Source organism: Fringilla coelebs, assembly GCF_963513975.1.
Source record: "Fringilla coelebs genome assembly, chromosome: 4".
Lineage (NCBI taxonomy): Eukaryota > Metazoa > Chordata > Aves > Passeriformes > Fringillidae > Fringilla > Fringilla coelebs.
Genome location: NC_140032.1, coordinates 39674604 through 39689768, shown reverse-complemented (window position 1 = coordinate 39689768; position 15165 = coordinate 39674604). Strand labels below are relative to the sequence as shown.

The 15165-nt window shown below is 38.3% G+C and overlaps 1 protein-coding gene across 1 annotated transcript in view; it reads right to left on the bottom strand.

Moving 5' to 3' along the window:
* Positions 1-15165, bottom strand: part of MARCHF1 (membrane associated ring-CH-type finger 1) — a gene marked incomplete at both ends in the record, with an annotated part of 82922 nt that overhangs the window by 19701 nt on the left and 48056 nt on the right. Inside the window, one exon of the mRNA XM_084204229.1 lies at positions 11031-11110. Coding sequence (XP_084060355.1) covers positions 11031-11110 — 80 coding nt within the window. The remainder of the gene's footprint in view (positions 1-11030; positions 11111-15165) is intronic.

The following is a 15165-nucleotide window of genomic DNA, read 5'->3' as shown; positions in this document are numbered from 1 at the left end:
AAATTGCAACAGATAAATGAAGCTCTGAATGCCTGGTCCATAAAAGCCAGGTTTCAATTTCTGCAGTGGTGCTAGTACAGGATTTCAAGCCCCACAGCAGTGAAGAGGAGAACAAATTACCCACAACTTCCTTCTTGCACATGTTCCTTTTCTGAGACACATTTTACAGGAACTCAATTTACAGCCTTGTCCTTACTAATCCAGCTGAGTTAGGTGCATCAGTATTTTAGTTCTTAGATGGGAATTGCCTATATGGTGATTTCTTACTGAGCCTCTAGCTTAAACAGAACTATATTTTGAAAACACTGAATAGTTATTTTCTAACATTCCCAACTGAGAGTTACATAAAAAACATCATTCTCTTTTTAAATTAAAGCTATTCCCCAAAGGAAGACCAGCATTCTTTGTTCATTTAAATTCAAGCCATACATAATTTATTTTACAGCCTTAGCATTTAAACTATTTAGAAATTAGACAACTAAGCTATGGACTCAATAGCTTTTTTTTCCTACTACTGCCAAGATTGTTTAAAATTATTTTCAGAGCTAAAATACAAGCCTAAATTTCCACTGGGATCTTCAAAAAAAGTGACACTGCATATTTGAAATGAATAGAAGTAATCCTTAGTAGAAATACTTCTACAGAAAAACTCTATATGCATTATACATGCTATTTGGGCCTTCCTTGTACATAAGTCACAAACCAATTGTACAAACAGCAGGGTGACACTAAGAACTTAGAGTATGAATAAAGCTCAAACTAAATATTCTAATGGCCTCTTCTAGCTTTATAACCATGAAATGTGTCAAGAGAATTAAAACAAACTTCAGTAGGAAATGAAGTCCAGAGAAAATGACCAAAGGCACGGCTTTCATTAGGTTCTTTGGTCTCTTCGGTGCCATTTAATTATTTGTTATTTGTTTAACCAGAAGAAATTAGCTTAAAAAATGATGGTGTACCTAAACTCATAGTGACAGTATAAAGAATTTTGGTGCCCAGCACCTGTGGTAACAGACTGTTGGCTAAATGCTGAAACATCTTTTAAAGACTTGGAGCAGGTAACTTGCTCTGTCTTCCTCAACCATTAGAATTAAATCTCAATTTTGTGCGTCTTTGTTCTTTGATGTGTCCATCTATGATGTACATCACAATTATCACAAACCAGAGAAAGTTAATTGTTAATGATGGTTTTGAAAAGTTTGCTGTAGAAGAATGGAGGTATGGATACAAAGCACAGACATACCTGAACCATGTCTGAACCAAGCTGGAGGTGGTGAATTTTCATTCTAGTTTCCTGTTGTCAATGATCACAACTGTTTGAACTTTTCATGCATCAGATTGATTATTTAGCTGGCTGAACTTGTTCTGAGAGTAAAATTCGTTTGCACACTTTAGAAATTAAATTAATGGAAAAAAACCTCAAAAACACTATGATGAAGGAAAATATATATCATTTGCTAAATCTATACTGATTTATTTACAAGTTGTAGTACAGCAGTGATCATTGTTAATAGCTGCAGTTTTAGCTGCTCAGACACACCTACAGAATTTACATACTCAACTTTTCTCAACTTTTTAGTGCTTTAGTAGATAAATGGCCTTTATTATAGAGAAATATCTTTGACTTTTTGACAGCTTAGTGCTTTAAGGATTCCTCTCTATGGACAGGACCTTTCTTTTGCAGGGAAAAGATGAGCACAAGAGTCCAAAGGAGCTTTTGCTCTATGAATCATGTGGACACCAGAGATCTATAAGCCATCAGATGATCTTCTGATTCAGATATACAAAGTTTTGTGTGTGTATTTGTATACACCTACAAACACATCCCTACACACTGAGATCAGAGAATATCTGTATTTCTTTCAATAAACCCCACTGGGAATCCTTATGAAACAATACTCTGACAGTGCTGTCACCGTTATGCATAAATTTTTGGTTTATATGTCATTATTTTAATTACCCAGCACGTATTTTTCTAGCACAAACTTGTTTCTATATCCTTCAGCAAACAGATGTACCAAACACAGAAAGTAATGCTAACACTGTGCATACATGAGATGAAAACCAAAAAGCACAAAAATTCTTTGAAGATGTTCTTAAACATCAGGTTTACATATATAATGAAACAAATTAAGAAAAAATACGTTTCAGAAAAAAAATCCCATAATTTTAAAACTGAAAATATCAGTATTTGTGAAAGATTTTTCAAAATTCATAAAAACTGTTGCAGAGCTCTTGTATGTTCCTTACAAAACATATTGCCACCACATCTAAATAAACAAAAGGAATTTCTTATCAGGTCAAAATGATGAGATGCAGCTAAAGAAAGCACTCAGAAGTGAGGCATCTACAGAATTTAGTGTTGTCATACTGTCTTATATTCCATGACTGGTCCTGTTCATTGCAAAAGATAAAATGCAGAAAGGGAAGTATGAAACCAGCCTACAACTTGCAGGCATTCCTAAGGTCATTGAATTTTGGCTGATTTTCAGAAAATCAGCAAGAGTTATCTTGGATACCTAACCTTCATTTGTCATCAAATAAAGACTTTTTGTCATCTATACAGACAAACATTTCCATTTCCCCTACAGACAAACATAATCTCAGTTTAAAGGGTCTAAAATCAGTATGGAACAAGGAAATCAGTTGGAAAGCTTTCAGGTTTTCCCAACAGTTAGTTATTCCGGCAAAATCATGGCAATTGAAATTGCAATCTAGATGGTTAGCATCTAAGCTGCTTATTGCAGGAGATACAGGCAGATTCCAACAGATGTGTAGCTTTTTCTTCATATGCAGTTAACAGTTTTACTCTCATTAAAGAGATGAGCTGCCAGTCTCCATCCTCACTGGAAACCCAGCAGTTTCCCTAACCTGTCACCCACTAATCCACCTGACTCCTTGGAAATTAAGAAAATAGGCTGATCCCTGTGCCTCTGTAGTGAAGTGGAAAACACAGTTATTCTGCAGGAATCCTGTGGGATTTAGTGCTCCACTCCTACCCTGCCAGCAAGTGCTCCTCTGGGACAGCATCTACCCAGCTGATTCCCATGGGTGACCACTGCCAAAAGGAAGGGATGAAGAAGAAGAATCATTCAGCACGTCCCTGCTTTTGCTGCAAACCACACCAAGAACCTTGTCACCAGGAGCAGTGCTGGAGGGAAAGTGTTTGCAGTAATTCTGCATCACCCAGAACGCTTTCTCTGGACCCCCTATCTGCAGTTGCCCTCCCTATCTCAGTACCTGGTAGAACTGTGAAGGTTTTTTGGCCATTACACTTAGACCAAAGGTTTAGCTACAGAAACTTTTATAGACTTCCTTGAAAATACACCAGGTCAAATTTTATCCTCATTAACAAATTTAAAATGTAGGGGAATGCCTCTGAGGCTTTTAAAAAATAGAAATGTATATGGAGGCATACTGATAATGATGTAATGCTTAAGGGCTATAAATGATGCAATTACATAAAACCTGTATTGCTCCTTAACGTTCTGGGTGCTGTACAGCTATGTCCATGCTAACAAGCATTACAGTGAAATTGTAACAAATCTCTTGGAAAAAAAACAGCTAGTGCTAAAAGCTGGGGTATCTACACCAGACCCATCCTGGTGGGTGTTTCTTTGATTTGAAATTGATTTTAGACTGGACTAGGAATACACTCTGAGACTAATTCTCAGTGTGGTCTAAACCAAGGCAAAAGTAAGGTTGATCAGATGTGCCTCAAAAGCAGGCTCCTCATCTGAACTAATGGAGGCCCCTTTACTCACCAAATAAGGAGGAGCTACATACAGCCTTGTGACTGTGGCATGTCTACACCAACTGTGATGCAATTTATAGGCAAACTGAACTAAATTAACATAGATGCTTAATAACCACACTGTCATTTTCTTGAAGATGGAAGAACACCAGTATAAGAGAAATACTTTGGAACTTTTAACAGATTTCCTTAATAAAAGAGAGAAATATTTTCTCCATATAAATATGCTCAAGAAAGATAATACCTATTCCAGAAATATTTTTGATGAGAAATTACTGAAAATCTTGCCCTTCACTGGAAGGCACATATGAACTCATAATGGTCATGCAAAGAAAAATTTTTACTCTGTTTGATGGGTACATCTCATCACTGTATCTCACTGTTGCTAAAGGGAGCTTAGTCAGGAGGAAACAGCAGAGCTGAAAAATGTTGGAGCAAGTGAATCCCTGGATTTGATTTTTGGCTGTGGGGATTATTAGCTGCCAGCATGAAATGTCATGAGCTCCCAGGTTATCTTAATTGGACCAAAAGGATCCAATTTCCCAGAATTGCAAAAGGATGCACAAAATCGCTGCCGCTACTATTTGATTTTTTCTTAGGAAAACTATTCTATCCAAAAAAGGTCATTTTCTCTTTTGCCAATTTATAAATACCTTACAGTGCTTTTAGATAGTTAGAATTGAAAATTAAACAGCTTTATGAATAACTCACAGCAAGTAACTGTCATTTATAAAAAAAATCCACAAAAATATGGAACTCTGCTTATGCATGGTTCATCACTTGGAAAAAAAAAATTAAGTTCACTGAATATGTTACCTTGCAATAGGCTACAGAGTGCCACGTTTCTCTTGCTTTCACTTAACAGGCTTTTCTTTTTTTAAATCTCATTTCCATTCTTTCTACTTTTAAATCACAAAGCAATCTAAATGACAAATTGGTCTTCCTCTGCATTTAAACATGGTGCGAATGAGGCACATTAATTCTCCACACCAAATGTATTCCATTTGTATACCTCTTCCCTGTCACTTCTGCCCTCCCATTATGCTATACAGTCAGCTGTCTTTACCTGACTAGAGGAAAAACCATTTTTAAAGTGTTGCACCACACTAGTGGAATTTCATAAGGGCCTAGCTCATAAAGCTTTCTGTTCATTTCTGCAGAAGTGATGAGAATTTATAAGAGCCCCAAGAGCAAACAACATTAGCGAAAACACATAAATATTTTATTTTGTCGACACTTCTTGTCTTTCTATTAATCTTTCTTTATAGGTGATAAATAGGCTATCTAAAGAGTTACAAGTAATTGCTGCCTCAGGTGCATGGTTAGTGCAAGATACATGTCTGACAAGATTTACTGCACCGAACAAGTTGAAAGAACTCGGGACTGCAACTCAAAACAGGATACAGATTTCCTCCCACCCACCCAGTAAAAGTCAAAGCTTTATGGAACTGAACTCCATCCACAAAATAGGCAAGCTTTAAGTATTCAACAATGGGACCCTTAAACTAAGGGTAACTTTATAACAGGAGGCTGTGCCATTTCACTTATTTCCATTAAAAATAATAATAAGTTCTGAAAGAAACAAGCAGAAAGGAGGACTTGGTTCTTCTTCCCCAGACAAGTGAGCACAATCACAACAAAGGCATACTTGCCTTACTTTGGCTCTCCTTGCATCCTTGTGAATCATGGAGAGCTTCCAAAAGAGACTGCATAACCAGATGGCTGAAGAGGTGACAGATGGGGATTTGAACCATCAGGCAGATAATAGAATTAACCAGAATTTCATACTGCTTCAAAGACTGATGAACCACCAGACCATCAAGCAGAAGAGGAGACTCCTCAAAAAGCAGGAGACCCCTATCAAAAAGCCACTTTGCAAAAAATAAAGCTCTGAACAGGAAAGTAAGCAGCAGCCACAGTTCTTTTTGAGAAAGGAGTGAGGAATCAACATGCAGGACAAGATTCAGAGACTTGGCTCCTAACATCCTGAGACCACAAGGTACACACTAACATCCCAGGGAGAAACAGGTTAAGAACCCTCCAGCAAAACACCACAGTCTGGAAGGAGAGGATCTTCCATTTTATGGTGATTTTAGAAGGCTCTGGGTGGTATTTCAAGTCTCCATGTTCTGCATTACAGTTTCTTCACTGGGTCCAACATCAAGGTTTCAGCATAAGTGTTTAGAATGAGTGTTAAAAACAGTGGTAGAATTTGAACCGATATATCTATCTTCTGTTCAACTTTTTGTTTTTTCTTGCTCAAGGACTTATTTCCTACAAACCACCTTTCTGTCTTCTGATCTGATGAGCACTCTTCTACCTGAATATTTCAGAATGTAAGTAATTTCATGAAAAATACATTTTTTGCATCTCCTACTAAACAATATTAAGAAAAGAAAACCCTGCTGAAACACTTGATTTCACAAGAGAAAACTACATAATCATATTGCCTCTTGTCAGGTGCAGTATATACTATTTCTTCCCATACATAATTGTGCTAACACAGAAAAATGCCCATATTAGTCTTTTCCTAAGTTTTTAATGGCCTTTTAATTAGATTGTAATCTAGATTAACTAGATTTTGAAAACTGTTTTTTAAAAATTATGCTTGAAATATACTCTGCAGATCTCATGAGTTCAACCTCATCATCTCCTTTACTTCTCCCCTTCCCTACTGTTGTGCCCTACACCTCAAATAAGGTCCTGCCATTATACCTGACTGCAGAAAGAGTCATTCAGAGTTCATTCAACAAAATCAAAATTTGATTTCCAGTAAGGCTCTTTTTTTCAAAGTGAGGAACTCCACTTTTTTTAAGTGCAAGTGTTTTTGCTGAAATGACTGAATCAGCAGTCCAAAAAGATTGCACACCAAAACCCTAACTAGTTAAACAGAAAATATCTTTCAACTATATCATCAATAATAACAACACCACAATATATACTTGGAATCAAGACACAAAGCACTTATGATCCACTAGTGGTAACATCAACTACTCAATTTTCTTTTCTTAGTGATTTCCATGTGAAAATCCATGTGACTAACTTCTCACAATCCATTCACTTTGGCATATCCAATACACAGCTGTTCCCTCTGGGGAGATTATCCACATGTAGACCAAAGAAAGCTACTTCTGAGGCTGTGCCCCAGGACATGGCAAATTCCTGGATAAAATATATAGGAAGAAAATCTCAGGCACAGGGCAACTTAGGAAAAGGGGTACCTAACTGTATGATATAGAAAGCCTATCCTGTGAATCCTTAAAAAAAAAAAAAAATTTATTGAGGTGCCAAAACAACTCAGCACAGCCAGAACTTAAGTTGTACCTCAGAAGAAGAAACCTTGCCTGCTAATGGACTTCAGGAGAAAGTAGTTGTCCAGGGAAGAGACTGTAAAGGTCAGGATTGACGCCATGACATTTTTTCAGCAGTTTGGAAAGAATCAGTGACACTAGAAGGGCAAACAATGCCCTGAAGTAACCAAGAGGTTCCCCTTAGACTAGCTGAAGAACATATTGCACAATGTACTGTACTTTATCTGACTAATGTGCTCATAGTGGAATTGAGCGTGCACTGTCACATTCCAGCTCATGCTGATAAATGCAGAATGAAGAAATTGTCAGCAATCCATGAGGAAATGAAGGAAAAAAGTTGCCTACCCAGAAACTAAAGACAAATAACTGTTTCCATGGGATATTTATGATCCCTGTTCCTCTGCTATTTCCACCCAATACCATTTAGGTGAGGGCCATTCCTCTATCAACTAAAAGACATGAATAGCTAGGATTAAAAGCTTGAAGAAACCCCCCAGGAAAGGAAACTTTCCACATCATGGTGGCCAGCTATGCTAACCCAGTCTTAGCATAAAGATGAAAAAATCACCCTCTTTTTTCCATTTCTCATGCAGAAAAATAGGGAGTATATGTACATATCTACACTGACATCCAATTATTTATTTGGGTTTTCACAAATCAATGAAGTGCTTGGACATGTCCTGAGAAATAGAAACTGCAGTGTGTTCTGAACTGGTAGTAAAACATGTCTTCGTTTTTCTTCAGCTGTCTACAAACTGATTAAGTAAGACAACTTATCAGCTATAAAAAATTAACAGGCCTTTGATTTTGCTATGTTTTTCCTAGATGTAGTACAGTCATTATGATACATCTGATAATGACAACAACAAAAAAAATAGCATTATCCCTGACATAGAAAAATGCATTTCTGACTGCCTTTAAAAATTTTGCAGAACAGGTCTCATCATCAACCATATTAAGTTTAATGCTGGTTGTTCAAAGAACATCTCCACTGATACTGAGCCTAAGGGCACAACCTATCACAATTTTTCAACTTTCCTCAACTAAATAAGAGCCTGACTGAAAAGTCTGCATGCACATCCAAAAGGTCCATCCTTGAACTGAGCTCCAAGTCTTGCAAAAAGTGCCTGAAAAATTATAATAAAATTCAGTGGGTTGAGAAGACAAATAAAAGATTGGGATTCACTTTTCATCTGGAAGCAAATTCTAAGTCTGGTGACTTGGGCAACAACTAGGACTAATCTATGTAATGCATTTACAGAACTCTATTTTTATATATACATATATATATATATAGTGTGTGTGTGTGTATCTATGTACCCACACACACCTTTATTTATTTGTGTAATTTTTACTACAGTATAATGAAGCCCATATGAAGACCCATGCTGAAGTGGTTTTTTTCAGGTGTTGGGTAGCTCATACTCTTAACAATTATCAGATGATCAAATGCTATGTATGTACTGCATGTACTACACTGGCTCTTCAATCTGAGAAATAGAAGACAACACTGAAGCTGTGGTAGTTGCCTGTGTGCACCTCTGCATCATGCCCTGTAGATAAATTTCAATAACATGGATTACCACTGTTGCTGTTTCTTTGCATTTCCACAAGGCAGAGAGAACCCAAGCCTAATGCATAAACTCATGCACAAACACAGCTGGACTTTGAAGAACTTTCAATTATTAAGACAGACAATGGACAGACAGTGGGAATGCGTGGTTTTGCTTGGTAAATATAAAAAGGAGTGCATAGCCCTAGCTGTGTTAGCAATGGCTTATGTCTTCTGCTGCAAAAAAACCCCACAAAATACCTGCATATTACCTTTTTTCTTTTCAGAAATAAGATCTTCACAGTGTTTCACTAAGTTAAAGCACACTGTGAGACTGCATGATGTGGCATCATGAACTTCCTCATCCTCTGCTTACATTTCCACGCAAATTCTTCCCAGCAAAAAAAGTGAGAAGTTTTGGGTTACCATATGAAGAAACTAAGCCTGATTGCCACTTTGTAGATGAGAGCCAATGCTGGCTCACAAGTTTGGTGAGGGAGAAAAAAGGAAATACTTGTTTCAGTTCTGTTAGACTTACGGGATGGTGCATTTTCATTTACCACTGTACTAAATAACTCAAGTGTTCCCAGCTGAGTACTCCAAATTTGGATGTTAGTCCAGAAGTGGCTAGCTTCATCTCATTTCCAGGGTAAAATGCTCACCTTCTGCTTGCATGCTTCACACCAGGGCATCAGACTGTCAGAGGCCTGAGCTTCTGAACTAAAGAGAATTCTTGGTGTTGCTTTTTCTTTCCCCAAACTTTTTTAATGCTTATTTTGCCCAATCACCCTTTTGTATCATTCCAGTTCTTGAGAAGGGTGACTGAACTAACAGCCCATACACATGCACAGTGTGGAGGTGTTTGGCAGTGCAAAATCACAGACAAATTATGCCCTACTAGAGACAATGATCTCCAGGCACCATCCACTGACTTCTTGAGATAATGGCAACTCTAAGACCATAAATTTATTTCCTATAAGTCACTGGAAGATTACACAGGGGCACCAAAGCTGGATTTGAACTGATCACTTAAGGAGGAAAAGCTCCATATCCCATTGTTTTGAGCTATCTGGCATCCTGCTTCATTCTCTGCCTCTGGGTGGAGATTTAAAAAAACCAATACTCTGCCAGAGGACAGAGTGGGTCCACCTTCATGGAGCAAAGACAAACATTTGATTACTTTGTAAGGTTACTCTTTTTAAATTAGGGAAGTATCTCTTCACATTGAGATATGCTAACTTCTCTGTAGCAAAGGTTCTCTGTTATCTCCTGTGGCCTGCCTAGCATTACTGAGAAATAGTGACAGAAAGCAGTCAAGGGAAAGGCACTCAGACCGTGGCAGGCAGAAACTCCTCCTAAGAATGCCAAATCCTTCTTATTAGGGACTAACCTGCATACTTCTAAATCATCAGACCAGTCATCATACAACACTGGAGGCTTCTGAGCAGCATGAGGCACCGTGTGCCCTGCCCCAGCAGGTGCTCCACGATCTGGGGCTGCCAGAGCATCGCTGCCAGAGCCTGCCTCTGCAAAGGACTCCTTGGCGTGTCTAAGGAAAGCTGCAGGCTGCCGGTCTCTGTGGTAGCTTTTCCCTTTGCTTTTCCCACATTTTCTTGAGGAAATCCTTGCTTCCTGAGATGATGCTGAAGACTGTGATTCCTTATGCCGCGGAATCCTTCGGCGGTGATTTAAAGTAGGGTTCTCAGGGTCAGACACCTCTTGTTTCTCTTTTCCCATTGTCCCCAAGGTGACAAGTTCAACAGCGTTATTGTTTGAGGACCCATCCTGGTTACTGCATGATCTATTGTTTCTTCTCCCTCTCCTGGCCATCCTGGCCTTTTCTCTTGCTCTCCTCCTAGCCTGAGCCCACTGACTCTCATCCGAAGATGATGATGAATCAGATGCGTTCCAGCTGGATCTCGGAGGCTCAGGATGCAATTTACAGTTTCTCCCCTTTCCTTGCTTTTCTGTGTGCTCACCATTGTCTCCAGTCTCTCTTTTCCGCCTAAACCTTCGTTTTATGAGTTTCTTACCACCAGGCTCCCTATTACAAGGGGCCAGCACCATGACAGGGGTTGCATGTTCAAGCTCATCTTCTGACAAATCATGCAAGGTAGTAGATCTAGACAAAGCAGTAAGCAAAGGAAAGGGATGGAAATGGTAAGGGTGGGTGGAAAGAGAAATCGCACACAAAACAAAAACAAAAAAAAAGATGAGAATGAGAACATGAATTTTAATAGAAAAACATGAGACTAAAACACAAAAACAAAACCAAAACAAAGAGAGATCAAAAGAAAACTGAAGTCTATGTCAATTATGAATAGAGTTAAGCAGAAGCAAGAGCTACATAACATTTAATAAAAGCAAGTAACAAGTATCAGCCAGATGAGAGTATATTTTTCTCAGCACATACCTACAAATGTCCTGAGTGGAGGGGCAGACAGACAATCGAGATTGACTCCTGGGAGCTGTTCCTGTTGTAGGACTGCTTGCCTGTTGAAATAAGTTAGACAGTTTGGAATCTTTGTCCATGAAATACATTGCAGATATTTTACTGCTTTGCCACATGATCACAAAATTAAAATAACTGTTTCTGCTGTTCATAGCGCGCTGTTGAATGCACAGAAGCTGGCAAAATACAGGAAGCTTGAACAAAAGTGAAACCAATTTGTGGAACTAAGTACTTTAAACTCTCATTTGCTCATGACTACTTTTTGTCACTGTTTGAGGAAGCAGCTTTCAGCATTTGAATTTTCATCTGGCTCTACTGTAAATGTCTAAGGGAAAAGGTCTGGTTTTCTTTTGTGCAGTCAACCAACCATGATGGTGCCTTTCCAAATCACGTGAAGTGCATCTGCGATACATTGAGTGATGAAGAACCCAAAGCTAACTTAGGTTGAGTAGACTGATGAAGCAGAAGGAAAATAGAGTGTGTTTTAAAAGGTTTTCAAGGCAATCAGATCTTCTAGAAGAGCTGAAAATGTTAAACTGAGATGAGCCAGAAAAATTCAAATTGCAGGCTGCATCTCTACCGAGCTGATCACATTCTCAAACAGCAGAAGAGATATAAAACATGTTTAGTATGTGACATTTTGCTCATAAGGTTGTTGCTACAAATTGCAGATTCAGTTACCCAATGCTTTCACTGAAAACATATTTTGATGGCTGTAACAGCAAACCATTTCAATCTGCCTTGCTATCTACTGGCAGCAGAACTGTATGGAATCCAAACGTAAATCCAAGGCATGGTGATTCTTCAGGATCGCTCACAAGACATGGTATTGTGGGAAGTGGGTTCAATAAAATCACTCTTAAGGCTATGACCTTCCTGTAGCTGATCAGGGGTATCAGCTTTTAGTATGCAACCCTATCCACCCCATGGTCATCACCACTTCCAAATGCAGACAAAATCCTGAAAGCCTCAGGATTCCACAAGATGGAGCACCAGATGCAAGGGAATGATGGCTATTAAGCAAGAGTAAAAAGCACATATCATACTAAGATGTAAAGCCTGTTATCCAAACCTTTTGTACTAGCAAACCAAATTCAGTCAGATCATCGAAATTTCTAGCTCAACTTCCACAGACATTTTTGTGGCATTAAAAAGGTGTTGGAAAATTAGCAGTACAACCAAAAATAATTATAAACAGCAAGTACCTGCCAACATTTCACTTTTAGCCAAAGTTCTCAATATCCATTCTATTTAATGCATACATCTTTTGGAAACATCAGTCACCACTATGTGGATTTTTGCTTTTATACGGGTGCCACCTGAGACTTAAGAATAGTGCTTTTGCATGAAAACATTCTTCTAGCTCCTGGAATTCAAGTAACCATTTTTACCTGTTGATTAATATCGCAAAAGTACACCAAACCCCCTAACAATGTTATTAATTCTTTACTTCTAGTTCCACGAATGAAAATCAGAGGTACAACAACTAAGCCAAAATGAGCAATTAAATTGATAAATTGACACAATCCTTGTGTTGTACATTTTTGCCATGTCTGGATTCACCATCAAAGGAGGAACGTTAGTGTGTATAGGTGGAACAAAAGGACAAGTATCTGTGAGACAAACTGTATTCCACATTTCCTCTTCTACAGAAGCAGTATTTCAATTGTATGCCTTGTGACAGAGCATGAGTGTTTCTTACATACATATTGGAAACATATGTTAGATGCATGGTTTGGTATATAATCTCCTTCCATCTCAGCCTCTGAGATTAGCATTAAGTAATTAGGCATGTCTTAAGCTACTTAACGAGGAAAGATGCAGACATCAGCACCAATAACTAATGTTATGGGGTTACGTGCTGCTGCAGCACGTGATGAAGAAACATCCCTCCAGACTAAGCCCCAGTGGAAAGACTGCTGAAGAAACCCAGCCCCAGAGTCGAGGGTGGAATCCTGAATTCATGCCTCATGACGAGCTCATTGCTTTCTTCCCCTCACAGCTCCAGGACTGTTATCATTGCTTCTTTTGGGATCTCTGTCCTACAGGGGTTTGGCCTGGTCTTAAATGGTGGTCAGGTCAACTCCATGCAGTAAAAGGAATTTTTACATCACCTTGCCACAAGCAGTACCCTTTGAAGGGATAAGGAGATTGGCTAAGCTGGCACAGCAACCGTACAGTTGGTCTGCACAAGTTCAGGACACTTTCAGCAGCTATTAAAGCAGGAAGCTAGCTAGACAGTTCTTAAAAGAGCTGATATAAAGCCAAAACCAAACAAGCTCCTTGAAAAGCTTTTACACTTACGATTTGGAACTGCAGACCAGCAGAAATTGAATTATTTTAAGATAAAAATTACATTATCAGTTTGACTACTTAAATCTTACATTTCACTTTCAACTGTCAAGAGGTCTGGACTGTTTCAGCCCAGCTCAAACTTACTTTCTAGTTCCCCTGTGCAGGCATGATGCTATGTTAAGTTGTACATAACTCATAGGAAAGTCTATTTCCTTCAAAACCAATTTACAAAAATATCTTTTACAAAATGAATGCTTTTTGCTTATTTGTCTAAGCCCTATTAGAGCAAACATGACAACTGGCAGGCAAAAAGCCAATGCACCATTTAAGTCTTCAAAAACAAAGCACAACAAGTTATATAGAAGATAATTCAGATTCTTACCTGTGATCAAATAGAATTAATTTGATTTCTACAACTCGGTAACACAATTTTTAATCCACGTTATCTAAATTTATATGCATTTATCTACATTAAATTACCTTTTCATAGTAAAATCATAGATTCATAGAATTCCAGGTTGGATAGAACCTCAAAGATCACCCAGCCCAAACTTTCTTGGCAAAAGCACAGTGTGGACATATCCCATCACCCCATCCAGCTGAATCTTAAGAGTGTTGTCATGGGGAAAAAAAATGAACTGATGGAGTGATTTCTAAACCCAAAAAGGTTAGTGTTTCTGATATTAATTTTCTGATGCTGATTTGTGTCTCTCACAGGAAAAGCAGGCCCTTATTTTGTAAATAGGTCCAGTCTTGGTAAATTAAATAGGAGTGGAAGGACCTGCTAATGTCAGGTCTGTCCTTGCTACCACATGTCACATGAATATAATAATTCACAGCTAGATGAGCTGTTTTTAAGAACCTGTAAATTTCAACTCATCTGGCTGCCTAGTCTGGACCTCTATCCCCAAACACCTTTACTTTTTCATCCTACCCTGTTCTGACAGCAGTAATTATATCTGATTTCTGCTACCAGCACCTCCTCTAGGTTTACCCCAATTCTTTTGGCAATAATGCCTCTTTGCCATCTCTTTTACAAGCCATACATCCCAAACTAATTTTAAAAATTTAAATAATAATATCTCTTAAATCCCATCTGAGAGCAAAGGTATCTAAAAGGGCATTTACTTGGGTAGTGTGTTTACAGAGAGAACTGTGTATTTTCAAGGCGTATCTGACAAACCAGAACATAATAATTTGAATATATTCTGCTCATGTCTTATCAGTCCAGCTCTTTTGGGAATGTATCTGCAGCAGATGTTGGAAACAGTCTCAAGCAGACAGATCTTATTGCTGTAATCGCCATCCCATTGCTATTTTGCTATAGAGCACACTGAATATTTTGAGATACTGTATTTAGTGAATAGAGGGATCAGACTGATGCTGAGGACTCCAGTTCCACCTGTGAGGCTGAATAACAAAATTTATTTCTAATAGTATTCCTTGAATGAATGTCTTCTTCAGACAGGTTTATTGTACAGTTCACTGGAATGGGAAAGCTAAACAAGCACTGTACTAATTTTATCCTAACAAATTACATCAGTAGCAGAATTAAATGTGGTAATTCAAAATAAAGCTGTCTCACAATTAATTTATAAGCAAGGCAACTCATTTCTCTATGCCATCAGCACAAGGAAGAGGTCTAAGGGATAATGCCAACTCCAGCTGATCAGGTTTGGCATTTCAAAAAGATTCTTAGGAGAGAGAGATTCCCCAGTCACCACCTTCTGCTGCCTTGGCCAGTTTAGATGAACTCTCTTGTCAAGGAAATGCAATTCAATTAACAGACATGACAGGGCAC